The 21,800-nt window shown below is 38.9% G+C and overlaps 1 protein-coding gene across 3 annotated transcripts in view; it reads left to right on the top strand.

Annotated features, from left to right (window-relative positions):
• LOC117409388 (amyloid-beta A4 precursor protein-binding family A member 1-like) overlaps positions 1-21,800 on the top strand; it is an 86,182-nt gene that overhangs the window by 54,586 nt on the left and 9,796 nt on the right. For 2 of the 3 annotated variants that reach the window (XM_058996596.1, XM_058996591.1), the window contains exons 3-9: positions 8,425-8,526; positions 10,094-10,133; positions 11,568-11,713; positions 14,907-14,939; positions 15,739-15,825; positions 20,759-20,944; positions 21,148-21,327. In XM_058996596.1, coding sequence (XP_058852579.1) covers positions 8,425-8,526; positions 10,094-10,133; positions 11,568-11,713; positions 14,907-14,939; positions 15,739-15,825; positions 20,759-20,944; positions 21,148-21,327 — 774 coding nt within the window. The remainder of the gene's footprint in view (positions 1-8,424; positions 8,527-10,093; positions 10,134-11,567; positions 11,714-14,906; positions 14,940-15,738; positions 15,826-20,758; positions 20,945-21,147; positions 21,328-21,800) is intronic. The other variant, XM_058996599.1, reaches the window with a different exon arrangement.

A 21,800-nucleotide genomic window follows, 5' to 3' on the forward strand; every position in this document is an offset into this window, starting at 1 on the left:
GAGCCTCCTCCATGTTTCACTGTAGGTATGGTGTTCTTTTCTTTGAAAGCTTCATTTTTTTCGTCTGTGAACATAGAGCTGATGTGACTTGCCAAAAAGCTCCAGTTTTGACTCATCTGTCCAAAGGACATTCTCCCAGAAGGATTGTAGCTTGTCAATATGCATTTTAGCAAATTCCAGTCTGGCTTTTTTATGTTTTTCTTTCAAAAGTGGAGTCCTCCTGGGTCTTCTTCCATGGAGCCCACTTTCACTCAAAAAGTGACGGATGGTGCAATCAGAAACTGACGTACCTTCACCTTGGAGTTCAGCTTGTATCTTTTTGGCAGTTATCCTTGGTTCGTTTTCTACCATTTGCACTATCCTTCTGTTCAATCTGGGGTCGATTTTCCTCTTGTGGCCGCGCCCAGGGAGGTTGGCTACAGTTCCATGGACCTTAAACTTCTTAATAATATTTGCAACTGTTGTCACAGGAACATCAAGCTGCTTGGAGATGGTCTTGTAGCCTTTACCTTTACCATGCTTGTCTATTATTTTCTTTCTGATCTCCTCAGACAACTCTCTCCTTTGCTTTCTCTGGTCCATGTTCAGTGTGGTGCACACAATGATACCAAACAGCACAGTGACTACTTTTCTCCATTTAAATAGGCTGAATGACTGATTACAAGATTGGAGACATGTGTGATACTAATTAAAGAAACTAATTAGTTTGAAATATCACTATAATCCAATTATTTATTATCTTTTCTAAGGGGTACCAACAAATGTGTCCAGGCCATTTTAGAATATATTTGTAGAATAAGCAATAATTCATCTCTTTTCACAGTTTCTTTGCTTTATTCTATGACATACCAAAGTCATGCAAGTATACATGATAAAATAGCTTTTAATTTCATCACTTTTCAGGAGGAATGAAGCATTATTTCAATGAGCTGTAAGGGTACCAACAAATTTTAGCACGTCTGTATATATACCCCTGTGGGACCTGGAGAAATGTTTGTTATATCAGGGTGTTCACTATAATAGGGTTTGGCATTTTTCTGTATCAGAATAATGACAAAATGGCAAATTTTAATTGAACATCACTATATAGTACTTTAATGACAATTTCTCCACATTGATCAGCATATATATATAAAAGATTTCAGGGTATCTAGATAAAACTCGAAAATAGCTAAAAATATACACAGAAAAACAGAAGCCCTCATTTATAGCATAACCCTTTTCAAACGTAATACTTAGAAAAGGGCTTGCCGTTTCAGTTTAGCATTTCATATTTTTTGCTAAAAGTAATACAATTATACATTAACATAATGTAAAAAAAAAGTGTTCATAATTACAAATGGTGACAACGCTTCTTTATTTACAGTATACCTTTGAACACAGTTCTAAGGTTCCTTACATTGTCTTTGGTGGATAAAGCACTATAGCAACAAAGAGTGGGTGTGATTGGGTATTATTATTATTATTATTATTATTATTATTATTATTATTATTATTATTATTATTTATTTCTTAGCAGACGCCCTTATCCAGGGCGACTTACAATCATAAGCAAATACATTTCAAGCGTTACAATACAAGTAATACAATAAGAGCAAGAAATACAATAACTTTTGTTCAAGCAAAGTGCAAGTGTGACAAACCACAATTCAATAATACAGCAGATAATAGTGATAGTTACATCAGGATATGATTAAATAGTGATAGTTACATCAGGATATGATTAAATACAAAGTACTACAGGTTAAACACTTAGCAGATTACAGTATTCTGAAGTACAGGATTAAATGCAGTAAAATAGGGGGCAGATAAGAGCAAAATAAAGCACATTTACATGAAGGGTGATAGTGTCCCAGGATACAAACAGAGGAGTTCTACAGGTGCTGTTTGAAGAGGTGAGTCTTAAGGAGGCGCCGGAATGTGGTCAGGGACTGGGCAGTCCTGACATCTGTAGGAAGGTCATTCCACCACTGCGGAGCAAGGGTGGAGAAGGAGCGGGCTCTGGAGCCAGGGGAGCGTAGAGGAGGTAGAGCTAGTCTTCTAGTGCAGGCAGAGCAGAGAGGTCGAGTGGGGGTGTAGGGAGAGATGAGGGTCTGGAGGTAGCTGGGTGCAGTCTGGTCAAGGCATCTGTAGGCTAGTACAAGAGTCTTGAACTGGATGCGAGCGGTGATCGGGAGCCAGTGGAGCGAGCGGAGTAGTGGAGTAGCGTGGGCGAAGCGAGGCAGAGAGAACACCAGGCGGGCAGCAGAGTTCTGGGTACCGCCCCTGTGTGTGTGTATTATTAGGCTTCCAGGCCATAGGGCTGGGAAGCCTATTGTTATTGCTGGGATTATTCTTATTCTTATTATTTTTCTTACCGCCAGAGTTGCTCAAAAACTCACCAGATTCGGTAGGTTGGTAGATGCTTATGGGAAGATGGAAAATACTAATCAATATATGTTGTAGGTCACATGGTTTAGCCACCATATTGGATTGAAAAAAAACATTTTGCCTAAATGTAAAAATTCGTCTTTCGTAAACCACTTATTGCAGAGTGCTGAAAGTTGGTATAGTTGTTGAAGGAGAGTCCAAGATTAACTGGTGTTCGTAAGAAGCTGATAGGTTGTGTGGCATGGCGGCCATGCTGCATGACTTCAAAATCGCATGGTACAGACGTCATAATCACAAACTACAAAGAACCAAAAATTGGCACACATGATCCTAGTATGGTTGTCTTTAAGATTTGGTCAAGGGAAGTTGCTACAATAAAAAAACATGGTGGCCACGTTGGATGACATCATCAACATACAAAACTGGCTTACAAAAACCTTCGTCTCTGAAATCGGTAGTCCGCTTGAACCAAAAATTGCCACACATGATCCTAGTATGGTTGTCTTTAAAGGTTGTTCAAGGGAAGTTGCTACAACAAAAAACATGACGGCTACGTTGCATGACATCATCAACATGGCTAATAACTCCTTATAGAGTGCAGATAGGACCATGGTTATTATGGAACACATATAGTAACCTATGTATGCTCTATCAAAGAAGCCTGTGACCTTTGACCTCTCCTAAAGGTCAAATGTAAAACTGGCATATAACTCCTGAGAGAGTGCAGATAGGGTCATGGTTACTATGGAACACACATAGTAACCCATGTATGCATTCTGCACTGTTTGCTAAAGTGTTTGGTACTGGTACTGTCATTCTGCACTATTTGCTAAAGTGTTTGATACTGGTACTGTTATTGGTACTGGCATTCTGCTCTGCGTTCTAACCTGCCCCGCTGTAGAGTAGACCTCGCTGGCTGCCTCGGGCCGCCCACCCCGGTGTGGCTTTATCCTGTGTGTCTCCCTGGTATATGCTGCGCGCTGACCAGGTGTGTGACTAAAAGCGGTTCCGGTTCCCACGGCTCCGTTGGGCCCTTCCGCAGGGCAAGGGGAATGCAGGCCGTGGGACACCCACGCAGCAGCATTCTAGGAGGCAGTTCCAGGGCTGTCGCCCTAGGCATCCACCTCAGTGTGCTCCGCCCGAACCTCAGCAGCCCCAGCAGGGGCCCTGAAGGCTTGCGGCCTCAGACCCACTTTTTGAGACACCAGCTGCAATACTGGCACGCTTGCACCTCGCACACCTGGGTGCTTGCCACCGTGCACAACGGTTGCGCACTACAGTTCCGTATGGGGCCTCCTCCCTTCCGAGGGGTCACGAACACTTACGTGATGGACCCTATCCAGGTCTCGGCACTCCAGCAGGAAGTGGCCGCCTTTGCTGTGCAAGCAAGCCATTCGTCTTGTAGATCCCATCTCCCATGGAGAAGGGTTCTACTCAAGATACTTCCTGGTGCCCAAGAAGGACAGCGGCGGCTTTCGCCCCATCCTAGACCTGACATTCCTCAATGGGTTTTTGAAAGAGAGGAGGTTCCACCGTCTGGCCGGGCGACTGGTTTTATTTTTCTAATGCCATTTTCATGTTCTACATCTAAAAAATAGTCCTCTCTACTATTTTCACTTACAACAGACACTTTTGTCTGTGTAAATGGGATTTCAAACTCAATACTGAGGCACTCATAACAACATTCCTGCAATGTGAAAATAAACATTTGAACTGTTTAGCTGAGCTAACAACTGAGCAAAAACCAAATCCAATTATCAAATTAGCAATTAATTTAATCTAGTTATCAAACAAGTATCAATTAGGAATAAATATTTTAAGTGGCTGTGACGGGGGGGCGGGGGTGGGCTTACAGCTGCAAGCTGTATTAAGCATTTATGGTAAAAAAAAAAAAAAAAGTTGCACTGTCATGAGCACAGCAGTGTATACTGGGGACAATGCTAGAGGAATGGCTGTTTTATGTGTCACAATTTGTAATCTTGAAAACTTCTCAGTAGCTACAATGCTGTGAAAAAGTATTTGCTCCCTGTCTGATTTTCTGCATTTTTCACATTGTATTTGGTTAGATTGTTTTGTGGGTTGTAGTAGTATATAGAGGGAGTCTGAGAGAAAAAATGACACCAAAGTTTGGTGCTTCTTTCATTTGTTTGGTGTGCAAGGTAATCAAACATGCAATCTTCACGTGTGGAAAAGTTATTACCCCCCCTAGTTAACTCAACCCAATTAAAGGGATAATTAGAGTCACCTGTTTGAGTACTTTGGTTAACAACCAGGCCTGATTTGGGCCAGCCCTGCCCAATATAAATCTGACTAACTTTGGCCCTTGCCATCAGAGTGAAGTTGTCAGCACACAGGTTCTAGAGGCACATCATGCCACGAACAAAAGAAATTCCTGAAGACCTCCGGAAAAAAGTTGTTGATGCCTATCAGTCTGGAAAGGGTTACAAAGCCATTTCTAAGGCTCAGGGGCTCCATCGAACCAGAGTCAGAGCCATATTGTTCACAGGGCAGCAGTGTGGAGTAGTGGTTAGGGCTCTGGACTCTTGACCGGAGGGTCGTGGGTTCAGTCCCAGGTGGGGGACACTGCTGCTGTATCCTTGAGCAAGGTACTTTACCTAGATTGCTCCAGTAAAAAAAAAAAAGTATAAATGGGTAATTGTATGTAAAAAATAATGTAATTGTATGTAAAATAATGTGATATCTTGTAACAATTGTAAGTCACCCTGGATAAGGGCGCCTGCTAAGAAATAAAATAATAAAATAAAATGGAGAAAGTTTGGGACAGTAGTGAATCTTCCCAGGAGTGGCCGTCCTGCCAAAATCTCTCCAAGAGTAAGTCACAAAGAACCCTAGAACAACATCCAGGGATCTGCAGGCCTCTCTCGCCTCGGCTAAGGTCAGTGTTCATAACTCCACCATCAGAAAGACACTGGGCAAAAATGGGATTCATGACAGACTAGCAAGGCGGAAACCATTGCTCACTAAGAAGAACATGAATGATCGTCTCAAGTTTGCCAAAAAGCACCTGGATGATCCTCAAGAGTTCTGGAACAATGTTCTATGGACAGATGAGTCAAAAGTGGAACTTTTTGGCCGACATGGGCCCGTTATGTCTGGCAAAAACCAAACACTGCATTCCACAGTAAAAACCTCATACCAACAGTCAAGCACGGTGGTGGTAGTGTCATGGTTTGGGGATGCTTTGCTGTATCAGGACCTGGACGCCTTGCCATCATTGAAGGAACCATGAATTCTGCTCTGTATCCAGAGAATTCTACAGGAGAATGTCAGGCCATCCATCCGTGAGCTGAAGCTGAAGCACAGCTGGGTCATGCAGCAAGACAATGATCCGAAACACACAAGCAAGTCTACATCAGAATAGTTGAAGAACAATAAATTTAAAGTTTTGGAATGGCCTAGTCAAAGTCCAGAACTAAACCCCATTGAGATGTTGTGGCAGGACCTGAAACGAGCAGTTCATGCTCGAAAACCCACAAATGTCACTGAGTTGAAGCAGTTCTGAATGGAGGAGTGGGCCAAAATTCCTCCACGGCGCTGTGAGAGACTAATCAATAACTGCAGGAAGCGTCTGGTTGCAGTTATTGCTGCTAAATGTGGCATAACCAGTTATTGAGTCTAAGGGGGTGATTACTTTTTCACACAGGGGTATTGGGTGTTGCATAACTTTCTTTAATAAATAAATGAAATATGTATCAAATGTTTGTGTTATTTGTTCACTCAGGGTCCATTTGATCTAATATTAGGTTTTGGTTGAAGATCTGATAACATTCAGTGTCAAAAATATGCAAAAATGCAGAAAATCAGACAGGGGGCAAATACTTTTTCACAGCACTGTATACTTCTATCTAATGGTTACTTTGAGAACCAAAGCTATCTCTTGTAATATAGATAATGTAACAAAATAATTCCAGTAAATCATACTTAATGTGAATGTATTCTCAATATTTTGTAGGTCTTATAGTAGGGAAAGCCCCTACCAAGTGCGAAATGACTGATGACTGCACTCGATAGCAGCTCAAGAAGTTTATTACAATGCACGCAACAGAAGAGCAGCAATGACAACAATTCACTCTCTCTTAGTTATTGATAAGGTAGCACAATATTTATACACTACTAGCGTAGCAACAATAGGCAGATTAACACGTCAGCATAATTACAGAACATTCTCGAAGATTCGCTCTCCCCAGTCTGGCGGTCCCGACTCAGGGTCGATATAGTAACGACCTAACGACACCCCTTTTAATCTCTTGAGAAACACATTTTCAGCAATTCTCATAACAACACTAAACACTTCAGGATCACATTTCATGGTCGAAAAACATCACGTAGCCCTTCTTAGCCCTTCTTAACCTGTTAAATGCCACATATTAGCTGCCTCTTCAGTCTCACATTTTCGTATATGAAACACAAACACATTATGGTAAGATAAATATGATTTTTACATGGTCTTTGTATTTTGTTATTAGTTTCTGAAGTCATTGTGGTGATGGTAATATTAGGTAAGATTTCCTAGAAGTATTATTCTATCATTATTTACTTGCAGTTAATGATTTATGTTCTACTGGTAGTACATACTGTGCATTAATGAATATTACATATTGGATATTAGATTTTTTTCAGAGAAACATTGAGACATAACATGTTATGTTGGTAGTGCTTTTATCTGCCTATCTCCCTGAATCTGTGTTTAGTCTCAGGTCAGAGTTGGATAGTGACTGAGGAATCAAGGTCTAGTTTTTCAGAATTTTGCATTTTATTGAAGGTCGCTTATTTATTTGTTGCTACCTGCATGCATTGAAAGTCTAGAAGGACGGACAGGTTAACTAGAAGGAACTATTACAGGAAATAAATAAATACCAAAATACTATATAATTCATAAGGAGAATTTGTTGAAATGTACCTGTTTAGTATGCACTCTGATACAAAAGATGTTATACAGTATAAAGAAAACTTCATTAAATCTGTATGGCAGAGTAGGCAGAAAAGCATATGTAAAGTCTACTCTGAAGGATGTAACAGAAACCCATCACAAGTTTCATTATGGATTCTGAACACACTGACACTGGAGACTGGGTTATTCACCAGGGCAGTCAGTTCCAGTCAGGGCTTGTGAAGTTCAGACTGCTGTATAAATGGATCCAGAAATCACCATGGAGAATTTCTTGATGTACCAAATAAATTATCTGGAAGAGGCAGAGGTTTGATTTATGTTTTTAAGTACCTTCAGGAATGTTAGCCAAGGCCTAACTATATTTGAAACCGAATGAATGCAGCATGGAGGCGAATGTGTGTGTGTGTGTCTATGTATTGCTTTTATATCTTTGCAATCAAAATCAATTATCATAAATAGGCCACGGTGTTGTAATACTTTGTAACTCTGAAACACTGGCTTCAGTTCCAGAACAAAGCTCAGTGCTGTCTTTCTGGGACTCATTGTGTGCATATTAACTGAAATGTTATCTTTGGGTAAACACTAAAGATAGATTGCATAACAATAAGTCAACAGAAATTATTTTAGGCTTTCATTTATATTCATAATTGACTTTTGCCAGACCTGGATGTATTGAGGTAAATGTGTTTTGAAGAGAGACAGGTTTTATGAAAACTACAAATTGTATACCACTATACAATCACAATGCAATACAATACAGTACAATCATTGGAAAATGTTGGGAAAAAGCTGGGCTACACCATTGTTGTGATACAGTTTTGATGTAATCTTTATGAAGTCTTAGTGTTTTTTTTAGTTTTGATTTTGTTCTATCTAGCTATAAATATAACATGGTCTAATTTGTATATTTAAGAACTAATTGTGTTTGTGTAGAAAATCTTAACTATCAGTTAATTTAAACTAATAAAATACATTGAGAAAGGTGCTGTTTTTAAAAAGGAATTTCTACTCAGTACGGTGCCTCGTGCTTTATCAAAACCCCAATTGTGTGCTCTGATTAATAATCCTCACCTGCGTGTCTGACTAAATGATTGATTACATTGTTATCTTTACACTTCTGTTTCTCTGTTTTTTTCTTCTAGTCTCCAGGCTCAGGTTCTACATCCCCACAAGGGGCAGAATCCTCTGTTAGACAGCATCTCCACGATGGCAGTGAAAACTCAGACTCTCCTCTTAATAAAGAGGTATGAGCACCTGAAAAAGGGTTAACGTTGCAGTTGTCCAGTGGAAAGAATGTATTTATTTAGGTTTAGTAGTTGCACAGCATGGATTAAAAGGAGAATGGATTAAAACACTACGCACAGAAGCTAAACTATATTCTTAATTCTGGTATAGAATAACACCAATCATAACAACCCAAGTACAGGGCCACACTTTAAGAGATTTTTTTTCATTAAAAAAAATGTTCAAATATTTTTGGTTTATCTATTTAACTCAAGTATTCAAACATATTTGCAGGCACAAAACAGCAACTATTCAGTATGTCATCTGCTGTGTTGCTTCATGAATATCACTGTTTACAACCCCATTGTTTTTTTTCAATGGAATGGCTATAATCTGAGATAGGTTGATGTTGCTATGCTAGTAGCATGTTTATCAAGTAGGGTACAGATTTATCCCCAATTGTTTCACAGCTGTAGATAGACCTTTTGCTATGCTTTTGTGCTAAATAGTACCTACAGTACAGTGGTGTAGTCGAGGGTATACGCAGGTAAACAGCGTATATGGTGTTTACCCACTTCTCATATAAGGGATACAGAGTTTACTAATTTCTATTCTCCTGCGATATGCAAATCCTGGGCTAAAGACAAGATATTTTAAAGGTGAGCATCTGTTTTGTGTTGCTAAACGTGAGACTGACAGCTGAGAGCTCTCAGTCAGAACGAGCAGGGGGTCGTGGCCACTGGACTGCGTGTTCTCTTGTGTGTGTGCATGCGTGCGTGCGTGCGTGCATGCGTGCGTGCACATTCTGTGATTGGCTGTTAATATTCTGTTAGGCACACTGGACCTGCAGGGCGGTGTTAGTAGCCTTCATCCAAGCCCATGAAAGGATGCTCACAGAACTGTTCTGTGAAGCACACTGTTGGGTCTGTGACTGTACAGCACCTGAGAGGGGAAATGACTGTGTGTGGGGCTCTGGGCTGAGGGCCAGTAACAATGTATCTGTTCATGTTTATCTGTTCAATCTATCTGATCAATTCCACCAAACAGGGGCGTTTAGCCACTTTTTTATTTACCACTACACCACTGCTACAGTACATATAAGATTTGGAACTAATACCAAAGTTGAATTCTGCAAAACATATTAGGTCCACGTGTAGCAAAGTGCTATGTTATATTTTTCCAGCTTCCCAAATTTCACATTTAACAGTATGCCATGGAAAAGTGTACATTCTGTATTAACAGGCTGAGTGACAATGAATGTGTTGTTCAAGCTTGAGAAATGTTTAATTGTTACAAATGGACAGAGTAGTAAAATACAGCTTAATTACGTTAACAGTCGGAGATGTTTATTTGTAGTTTTGCAACAGTTTTAGTTTGCTTACAAAAATAATTAAGTTTAATAATTGATTAGTAATGAATCCTAAGTTGCAATGTCCTTTTTTTGTAATGTGTTTTTTTTTTTTGTTTTTTTTTTTTTTACTTGACTTTTAATAGTGTTGATTGTTCATTCAGTTAACATGCAACTAATTAACAATGTTAAGAAACTAATTTAAACTAGGTTTAAATGCTTTTTTGTCTTAATTGCAGTCAAGGAAAAGCTTGGCTTCATTCCCAACTTATGTTGAAGGTAAGTATCATTATTTATGTTAATAGCAAACAAAACAAAAAAAATGCATTATGCAATAATTTGCACCCATCTGTGGATATTTTTCATAGTGCAGAAAAAACAGCAATATCAACATATATGTACAGTAACAAAATAGTATTGGTAGCTCACGTTTTACACAGAAGGACAATGTGTCTACACATATCATATTGAGAATATTAAACACCTGTAATCAGGAGTGTTTGGCTATTACAGTATTCTAAATAAGAGATGGGAAAAATTCAGTTCAAAAGACAAAATTAAAACTGTTCAGTAACTTCCGCATATTGAGAAATATTATTAAATAAAATGACAATCTTCACATGGATTGTTTTTCTTTGCCAGACAACATTGTATTCTTCAATAATCGTCATACTGCAGAAATATAATTGCATAGGCTGGTCTTGTTCCTCAATCAACTAGCCTTCTCTCAATTCAGTGGTAGAGTGCATACTGTATATATGAACATAATTACTGTAAAACTTCAATTAAACGCCTCAGGTGTTTATTTACAATATTTGCCAGCAGACCCAGAGCGTATTGGAGACCGGCGATTATTTGAGACTGGCGTTTATATTAGATCACTAGCTTCACATGCTTCATGCGGTCATTGAGAAGCCGCTAACACACAACCTTGTAGCAACATTGTAACTCAATTTAAACATTCCAGCAACGTGGTTAAAAGGTTGTGTGTCAGTGGGAACTAAGTAAGAGTTTTGTTTTATAACAAAATTACATTGTATTGTACACCCTCCAGTATAAAGCGAAAATATACTGTCTTTTTATATGCACTAGTGTTAACAAGGATACAGTATGCAAAACGCTGGAAAATGAACAAGCAGAAGTATGAATTTCTATTTAAAAACAGAATTAGATCTACCATTGTTAATAATAATAATAATAATAATAATAATAATAATAATAATAATAATAATAATACAAACTTCTAAAATGTTTTTAAAAATGAACAATAAAAGCAACAAGTATCATTTATCAAAATAATTTATTGTTTAATCTCAAACTTGTAGATTGCTAATACAACACAACATGTTAAAATACACCAAGAGGTTTGTATCTGGCCTACTTTCAGCACGCTTAAAATTATCAAAACTTTTGATAATGTAATAACGGCATTAAACAAATATGCATTACATGTAGGCCTACCTTAAATGACGTTTTCTATTATTATTATTTTTTAATCCTGAGAGTCACCTTCATCGCTGTCACTTATTAGCAGTTCATTACGCTCAAGCTCCTCCTCATCTTCAGCTTCAATGGCAATGACACAGACCCGGCGTTTATTTACAATATTTGCCAGCAGACCTGACGCGTATTGGAGACAGGCGATTATTTGAGACCCAGCAATTATTTGAAGTTACAGTTCCTACATTGTTGTAATATCTTTGTATTATGCAGTTCCTGGACCCTGTGACCCTGAAGACCTTATTGATGGCATCATCTTTGCAGCTAATTACCTTGGTTCCACCCAGCTGCTTTCAGACAAAACGCCCTCCAAGAACGTGCGGATGATGCAGGCCCAGGAAGCTGTCAGCAGAATCAAGGTGATAAATCCAGTGGGGAGTCTGTCGGTGACAGTGTTAACCTCCAAAGTCTGTCAACACTGCCAGCTTTCATTTTTCTTGTAAACACTGCTGAATTGAATTTGAGGATTGCAGATAAAGAGCAGGATTTAGATTAGTGCCGCTACACAGGTTGTAGCCAAATCTTACCTGACCTGACTTGACTTGTAGTAAGAGTGGCTAAACTGTCTCTCCTAAAAATAGGAAATAATACTTGCCCACAAGTAAGAATTATGACTATGGCAAAGGGGACCCTTTAATTTCCCAGAAATAGTCTCCAAAATCCCACAGTTTGGTGGATTTAGTTTTCCCTTAACATGGTTTGCCACTGTTTCGTAATGGGGCTCTGTAAATTAAACAGATGCCAGAATCTGACTTGTTTAAATACGGAAAAGAATAAAACAATACATTGTTTGAATGTCTTCATTATTATAATGCCCTGGTATTAGATCTATCGCAGTTTCCTTTACATTTATTTTCATTATTTCATGCTTTTAGTATAATGCTTTAGTGTATGCCCTAAAATAGAATGGAAAACTAGCCTTTATTGAAGGGACTTCAAAATGTATATTTATACATTATAGGAAATATGCATTTGTATTATATTACATGAAATATATTAATAAAAAATAAAAATAAAAAATACATCCTTATCCATACTTCAATACCATCAATATAAAATACAGCAAATAACGATTTGAGATTACATTTTCCAAATGGTTTTCTTTTACTGGTGTTAAGTTCATGCAGTAAATACAATATACTTTATAAACCTACGAGTTGTTCTTTAGTGTACTGGCTGTAATCCATCTGTTCTGTCCTTCCTCTTTGTTGAAGACCCGTGCATGCCTGTTACTTTCACAAGCTTCCCTGTTGACTGTATCATGCATCATGTTTTAGGCTGCAATGTAAATTTTCTTTTTTCTAATTGAGCTTGCTTAAAAATTCAAACAAATCTTTGGCCATAATGTATTTAAACATTTTATTTGTATTTTTGTATTATTAAATAATATTGTCAAAAATGTATTAATAGACCTGTATAGAAGTGCTACATCTATATTGATAGAGCATCGTCCTCTTATTACAATAATGAGATCCTAGGTTCTGCTATGGGTATAACTAAGTGTACACTTTTGGAATTTAGGGTAAGCACCTTTGATTGCTGATAACATTTCTGGATGACAACACTAAGCCAAACACAACCAGATATTTGTTTTTTTTTAATTTGACACCCCAAACATCTAATGATGTTGTATTTTGATTCCTAAAATGCATATTTGTATTCCTAAAATGCATTTTTCTGCTTACCTACCAGTGTTTTCACAGCCTATATTTGTTTTCTTCTGCTTTCATTGTTTTATTTAAGCTATAGTGATTTTAATTGTATAAGTTTCCTGCTAGGTAGATTCTTTCTGGATTTAGGCACTGGAATGTCATCATTGTTGCATGAACTAAATCCTCCTGAAATGGCACTCAATGGGATTCTGTCAGAAGAGACTTTATTCGTGCAGCACATTTCACAGTGATAATTTCACAACTCGTCACCTACACATTTCACACTGATAACTTCACAACTCGTCACCTACACATTTCACACTGATAACTTCACAACTCGTCACCTACACATTTCACACTGATAACTTCACAACTCGTCACCTACACATTTTACACTGATAACTTCACAACTCGTCACCTACACATTTCACACTGATAACTTCACAACTCGTCACCTACACATTTCACACTGATAACTTCACAACTCGTCACCTACACATTTGTCGTCAAACACAGGATCAACAAGCATCTCCACAATGGAATATAACATTTCCTACTCTTGTTAAACACATTTCTGATAAAATGTATGCAGTTAATGCAGATCAATAGCCATGTTTTTTTCTCTTTTGGATGACATGTGCCTGTTTAAAATACTGTGATTCTTTGAGAAAAGACTCTCCCGTCGCTAGTCATAAAACACTTGTACATAAGATAACGGGAGACACTAAACCATACATACCACACTGATAAAAGAGAAATCATTTAAATTATGATCTGTAACTATAGAAACGGGTCCCAGTTTGTTAGTTGTTTACACTTGAAAATGTGATGTTGAAAGCATGGCAATTACTTACAAATGAAAGCCTTTCCAATCTTTAACACCTCTAACACCTTTTGGGAGTAAAATTAAACTCAGCGAAGTTTTCAAAATATTATTTGTCTTGAGACGCAGGTAGAATTCATGTGAGGATTGCGCTGTGCTCAAAGAGATGGGGGGTTTGACTGTGGCCAGTGACATTGTCCCTGAACCTTCCATTTTTAATATTTTCAGTGTCATTAGTATTAGCAGCATTATTTCATTTCTTGTATTAAATGGTTATTTTCTTGTTTTCATGATCACTAATGATTGTCCATTTTGTCAATGCTGTGTCTTCTGTCTATTATCTGTTACCACAGACAACGCTACCACAATAACTTGAGTAAAACATCCTGCAACTTGGTAGAAAGTCAATCAGAACTAAGGTCTAGAACCTGAAAAGCAGTTGGGTTGGGTTGCTGATTACTTACCAAAAATTGAAATTCTCACACCCAGGGGTTTTCATGTAGGCAGGTATATAAAGGATATGCATTTGTACACTACTGTGTGTGTGTGTGTGTGTATGGACATGCATATATATATATATATATATATATATATATATATATATATATATATATATATATATATATATATATATATATATATATATATAGCTAGATCTTTGGAATTAAACTGATTGAAGTGCTTAGTGATTACCTGCATATTTCAAACCAAAAGATTGTCAACAGAAGAAAAGGGGGGTGAGTTATAATGCTGCTAATAAGAGGTAAGAAATATGATTTTAAAATATTTGTTTGGAAAAGACAAACCAAACCAAAACATTCCCCTTAACCCAAACCCCCCAAAAACGTCATGTGACCCTGGAGCAGTCAAGAGACAGTTTCCTGTCTGTTGTTGTTTCTTTGTGAGCCGTGTTTTTTTTTTGTTTTTTTTCTAGACTTGAAGCTGGAGGTGTTAAAGCAGGATTGTGTAAAATCCACAAACCCAAAGCCATATGTGTTCTTCACCTGTCTGACTGTGACTGTTTATTTGGTTCTTCTCTAACCGTTCTTCTATCTCTATTTATTCCATGTTAAGCAGATGGCCCAGAAATTAGCCAAAAGCAGGAAGAAGGTGCAGTACAACCCCCACCAGCTTAATGTTTTTTTTATATACCTGTTGCAATGTGCATTTTCTTTCATTTTGATTATTTTTAATCAAGTTTTCTGAATCCAGTTATATATTAGATTTTTGTATTTTTAATTTCAAGTTATCTCAAGTAGTGAAATAAATGTTATTAAAAGATTCTCTCTCATGCAATGCAATACAAAAACTGAATGCTGGATGCAGAAAATAAATAAGATGTGACAAGTTGCTGGGTAGCTTTTGTTAAGTTTTATTGTGTTTCGTTTTTTATTTTGTGATGTAGTGTTATGCTGTTCTTTGTGCTGAAAAATGTCTTTGTTTTTTGTTATGTACACTTTAATCTCATTATAAGGCTTACAGACAGAACCCTTTTGGCTGCCTTTTTGCCCCCGTATAACACATGCAAAATGTATGGCTTTTAATCACCATATTTTGAAAAAGGATGGCATGTATATAACCTTGGCACCAGAGTTAAATTGAAGGCAAATGATACCTTCCTATTTCTCAAACTATTACATGCTGTTACCAGTTTCTTTAAGCAGCCTACAAAAGTTTCATGAATATCGAGCATTAATTAACTGATCTAGATAGTTAAAGCTTTTTGCTATAAAAAGAGCCTTCTTAAGAGATCATGTGTAAAATATGCTGTTTTTGCTTCTTGACTTTTATGTTCCTCTGGTACTAATCTTGCTGACATCTGCTGTGGCAGTATGATAAGAAGGGAATGTTATTCTTCTCTTCATCGTCATAGTAATAGTAACAATAGTTCTAATGAATATCTTTGCAGTCTTCCGAAGGAGAGTCCCAGCCCATGACAGAGGTGGATCTTTTCATTTCCACTCAGAGAATCAAAGTGCTCAATGCTGACTCACAGGTACGCAGCACTGCCCTTTCATATCACAGGCAGAACTGTCAGTTTTTCATCAATCTGTAGTGCTGTTGAGACGCCACACTTTGACATGCTCCTTTTGAGGCTGAATAAAACTGCACATTCATTTTAAGTGAGTTCTGTAGAAATCAAATGAATACGCGCTGTGGTCTTGTGACATTCTGAACTGGAATGACTTATGGATGTTTAGAGTAGAGTACAGTACAGTAAGGTTTCATAATCTGGGCCAGAGTGCACAAAGCTGGCGTAAATTAGTCGCTACTGCTTACGCCGTCGGTACTACTTCCAACTTAAGCCCGATTTAAAAGTAAATTCCACTCCAAGTGCACCAAAGCAAAACCATCCCTGGTGTAGTAACGACCGAGGCGCAGCAGATAACGGAAATTGCCATCGTTTCACGTGGTGGCTTTCGCATTCTATAAGCAGAAATGTCAAGAAAAAGAAAACTTTACAGATCACAAAATACGCACACTGCTGTCTCTATATAAAGAGAACAAGGGCATTCTTAATTCTAAGCTTAACACGACAGTAACATTTAGTCAGAAGGATAAATGGTTGGCTATTATCTATCCTTGCTGATCCCTTGGAAAGCATGTATAGTGACCCATCCATCTTTTAAAGGCAAGTACCACGCAAGGGATGGGCCTACAAGCAGTCGTTCTGTCCACTAGAGAGCGACACGGGAATGAAACTGCAGTTCTGTCCCATCCTGTCCTGTCAAAAATGTTCCTGTCCCACCCCATCCCATGAAAGAGTCATCATTTCCAATCCTGTCCTGTCAAAAAAAAATAAAATCCTGTCCCATCCCATCCCGTGATAAACAGAGATCAATTATTATTTGGAGGTACAGATATTTTCGTTTTCACATATAAAATTAGGGTTTATAGGGTTTTGCATTAAACACTACCGGTATACTACTAGTAATTTGTTTTTAGTTTTAGTTTTTTTCAGAAAAAAATACAGTGCAAGCACAGGGTCTTTATAAACACAATGTGCAATATAATGATGTAATATATAAATTTGGTAATATAAAAACAACTGTTTAGAGTTTTGTGCGGCAGTTTAAGTTTCTAAATCGGTTACTAAGCAACCGGCTCAGAGATTTTAGTATGTCAATGCCACAATAAACTGTCAGTGAAACACAGTATTATGAACCATTAATTAATTAAAAAATAAACAACAAAAAAACATGGTATTGAAATAATATTTCATAAACGTGCAGGGAGTATCCCTCATGTAGTCATTTATTAAAAATCGTAGTATTATACATACCTCTTCAACGTAGCGCCGAAGCAGTACGTCCAATAAATAGTAGCTGCTACAGCCAAATTGTAGCCTTTGACATCTCTGCATTACACTGTGTAACAATTTTTTTTTTTTTTTTTGGTTCCTGGGTAGTAAGTGTTATTTCCTGATTGCTTATGCCTCAAAAGTATAGAAAATGGCTATTATTCCCCACAAACTTTGCTTTTGTGACCAGGACAGTGATATTTTGAAATTCACCTATTTTCCAGAACATTCCAGATAGATTCAGTGCTGAGTAAACTTGGAGTAACTTCTAGAACTTTCTAGAACTTTCCAGTAATATAAATAGTAGTATAAATACAGGGGCCTTAAGCCCACCAGTTCAGTTTAGTTCCAGCTGCCTAAGTGGATACATATCTGCATTTTTCTGAGATGGCATCAAGGTCATAGGAGACTTCAAAATGGTGGCATTCCTGATGGGTCTCCAAGGCGGTTTTACCAAGTTTCCCTGCTATCTTTGCCTTTGGGACAGCAGGGACACCAAGGCGCACTACCACAGGCGGGACTGGCCACAGCGGACCGAGTTCTCTGTGGGGAGGAACAACGTCAAGTGGGAGCCACTGGTGGACCCCCGGAAGGTACTGATGCCACCACTGCACATCAAATTGGGCCTTATGAAACAATTTGTCAGAGCTCTAGATAAGGAGTCGGCAGCCTTCAAGTACCTTCAAGACTTCTTCCCTAAGCTGTCTGAGGCAAAGGTCAAAGCCGGTGTCTTCGTCGGACCACAGATAATGAAGATCCTGGAGTGCAATGAATTCCCCAAGAAGCTCACTAGTAAGGAGAAAGCGGCTTGGAACAGCTTTGTCGCAGTGGTTCGGGGCTTCCTGGGCAATCACAAGGCCGAAAACTATGCGGAGCTGGTTGAGACTCTGGTGAAGAACTACGGCACAATGGGCTGTAGGATGTCCCTCAAAGTCCATATCCTTGATGCTCATCTTGATAAATTCAAGGAGACCATGGGAGCGTACTCGGAGGAGCAAGGCGAGCGCTTCCACCAGGATATACTGGACTTTGAACGCCGCTACCAAGGACAGTATAACAAGAACATGATGGGAGACTACATTTGGGGGCTGATTCGTGAAAGTGATTTACAGTATAATCGTAAATCTCGAAAAACTACTCACTTCTATATCTTTTGTAGTCATTTTTGTATTACTTTAGTATAAATACATGTTAATTTGGATTCATATGTTGTTTTTTTCTGACTTTATGTGAACGAAAAGACACAAATTCGCCCGTTTTCTCATTGGAAATAGGTAAATTTCAAAATATCACTGTCTGGTCACAAAAGCAAAGTTTGTGGGGAATAATAGCCATTTTCTATACTTTTGAGGCATAAGCAATGAGGAAATAACACTTACTACCCAGGAACAAAAATTGTGTTACATAGTGTTATGATTTGCACATCCTTAATATACTGTACATATGTATATAGAGAGAGATATGTTAAACACATTATTATTATTATTATTATTATTATTTATTTCTTAGCAGACGCCCTTATCCAGGGCGACTTACAGTCGTAAACAAAAATACATTTCAAGAATCGCAGTACAAGTAATAATACAATTAAGAGCAAGATAAAAATACAATGACTTTGGTTCTAGCAAGTACAAGTATATGACAAAATACGATTCAATAAAGGAGCAGATAATAATGTCAGTGATAGATACATCAGGATATAATTAAATACAAAATACTACAGATTAAATAACACTTGTGACAGATTACAGTACTCTAAAGTACAGGATTAAATGCAGTAAAATAGGGGGCAGATAAGAGCAAGTAAAGTGCATTTAAGGAAGAGTGATAAGTGTCCAGGGGAAAAGAGGAGTTCTACAGGTGCTGTCTGAAGAGGTGAGTCTTGAGGAGGCGCCGGATGGTCGTCAGGGACTGGGCAGTCCTGACATCTGTAGGAAGGTCATTCCACCACTGCGGAGCAAGGGTGGAGAAGGAGCGGGCTCTGGAGGCAGGGGAGCGTAGTGGAGGTAGAGCCAGTCTTCTAGTGCAGGCGGAGCGGAGAGGTCGAGTGGGGGTGTAGGGAGAGATGGGGGTCTGGTGGTGGCTGGGTGCAGTCTGGTCAAGTCATCTGTAGGCTAGTACAAGAGTCTTGAACTGGATGCGAGCGGTGATCGGGAGCCAGTGGAGTGAGCGGAGTAGTGGAGTTGCGTGGGAGAAGCGAGGCAGAGAGAACACCAGGCGGGCAGCAGAGTTCTGGATGAGCTGGAGCGGACGGGTGGCGGACACAGGGAGGCCAGCCAGGAGGGAGTTGCAGTAGTCTAGACGGGAGAGTACTGGGGCCTGGACGAGGAGCTGAGTTGCGTAGTTGGTGAGGAAGGGTCTGATTCTTCGTACGTTGCTCAGGAAGAATCGGCAAGTGCGTGCCAGAGTGGAGATGTGCTGGGAGCAGGGAGGAGAGGTCAGAGTCTGAGAGGGGAGAGAAGGTGGAGAAGGAGGGTGAGTTAGTAGGGGATGCAATGGGTGTAGGGGTTGGAGCGGGAGGGGGTGGGGGGGAGGGAGAGGTGTTAAAGAGTTTGCGGATATCAGAGATTGTAGAAGAGAAGAGGCAAAGTCATCAGAGGAGATAGAGGAGGGGGGAGGGTTTAGGAGGGAGGAGAAGGTAGAGAATAGTTTACGTGGGTTGTTGGTGGAGGCTTGGATTATAGATTGGAAATTAGTACATTTAGCAGAGGAGAGAGTAGAGGAGAAGGAGGATAGGAGTGCAGTAGAGGTCTAGGGCAGCAGGGAGCTTGGTTCTCTTCCATTTCTTTTCAGCAGATCGCAGTGTGGTTCTTGCTGAGCGGAGCGTAGAGGAGAGCCAGGGTCGGGGAGGGGAGGTGAGGGGACAGAGGGAATCAAGGGACTGACATAACTATACAATTTTGGGTAATATGAAATATTTTAAGTATCAATGTTAAACGTACAGGTTTTTATTAACCATTCCGTGTTGTCAACGTAATTCAGCAGATAAGGCAGCATTCCTTTGGTTCATATATTGAAGGTCATCCCGTATTTCATCTATAAGACGAAGGAGGTTCTGTCTTGGTAATCGATAGCGCTGATAGAGCTCAAGATCAAACATATCCAATGGATATGTTCCGCCATATTGACAGTGACATCACTGTTTGGGTAACTCAACCGGTTGGAGGATTTAACATAACAGAGATGGCGAATGTCACATTTAAAAACAATACAAAGAATACTACATACAATTAAATGCATTTACCTGAGGCTTAGCATTCATTTCACTGTGTACACCACAGTTACAATGTTAATGAATTCAGTAAATTGATTCAAATATTTTTTAAGAGCAGGATCGATTTATATTGCAGTCTCACTGGTATTCAGTATTTCTAAATATACTCGTTGGTGTACTTGGAGATACTGTGTTGTAGCAATATCCATGACTCTGACCATTATCTTGTGTTTTCTGACCTAAATCCAATCCAGTTGCTGAAGACATCCTCTTCTATCACAGACCTATTGAAACCTTTAGCTACAGGACAGGGGAGAATTTAGGATATGGTCCCTTGGTCTTGTCATAACACTTTCAGTGCTGTACGGTAAACAGCTTTCTCTTACACTTGCCTCATTTCTTGTCTCTATGCAGGAAACTATGATGGACCACCCCCTGAGAACTATTTCCTACATCGCTGACATTGGGAACATTGTAGTGCTGATGGCCCGCCGGAGAATGCCGTGCTCCAACTCACAGGATAATGTGGAGTCCTCGACCCCCTCACAGGACGAGAAGAAGCAGTATAAAATGATCTGCCATGTCTTCGAGTCAGAGGATGTAAGAAATGTCTTTTCCATGATACTGTATCAGTTCTTTCCTATTTTCGGATTCTAAAAATGTCAATGTTGATCCTGGACAAACAATCATACTTTAAAAAAAAATAAAAAATTATTCAGATGTATTTAAATTATCAGCATGATATAGTTTTATCTCAGCTGTTTTATAATTGTGAAATCAAAGAGTTACATGTTTATTTTCAGGCCCAGCTGATTGCTCAGTCCATTGGGCAAGCGTTTAGCGTTGCATACCAGGAGTTCCTTCGAGCCAATGGGATTAATCCGGAGGACCTGAGCCAAAAGGAGTACAGCGACCTGCTCAACACCCAGGACATGTACAACGATGACCTCATCCACTTCTCCAAGTCTGAGAACTGCAAAGACGTATGTTAACAGGGTTCAGAGCACTGGATTAGCAGACATGTTCCACGCTCACTAACACTGCGAGTGTGCTCTGAGCTGCCATCAGATGAGAGCTTGGATTAGAAAGTACACAAATGAAATATCATTCCCCTAGTACAGAATAACATTTGTTCTGTTTAACTGATTTATTTTCTCTGGTTGGTTTATCCAGTCTCAAAACAGAAAACGCATTGTATCTATAAAAGAGGGCTCTATTACTGTACCTTAGACAAATTGCTGAATGATATATGTCACAGAGCTTTATGGGCTGTATTCTCTCCTTCACAGTGAAAGATGTAAAGATCCAGATCCTGTTACTGCCTGGAGCAGGCTTTGAAACCCAAAGTCTTGTAGCAAAGCTGAGGTTTTATTTAGCACACCACCTACACTCAAGCCTTGCAAGAATATATCATTACAGAATAGGGACTTTCTTTAATCAAACTTGAATTAAAGTT

This window comes from Acipenser ruthenus, chromosome 2, assembly GCF_902713425.1.
Source record: "Acipenser ruthenus chromosome 2, fAciRut3.2 maternal haplotype, whole genome shotgun sequence".
Taxonomy (NCBI): Eukaryota; Metazoa; Chordata; class Actinopteri; order Acipenseriformes; family Acipenseridae; genus Acipenser; species Acipenser ruthenus.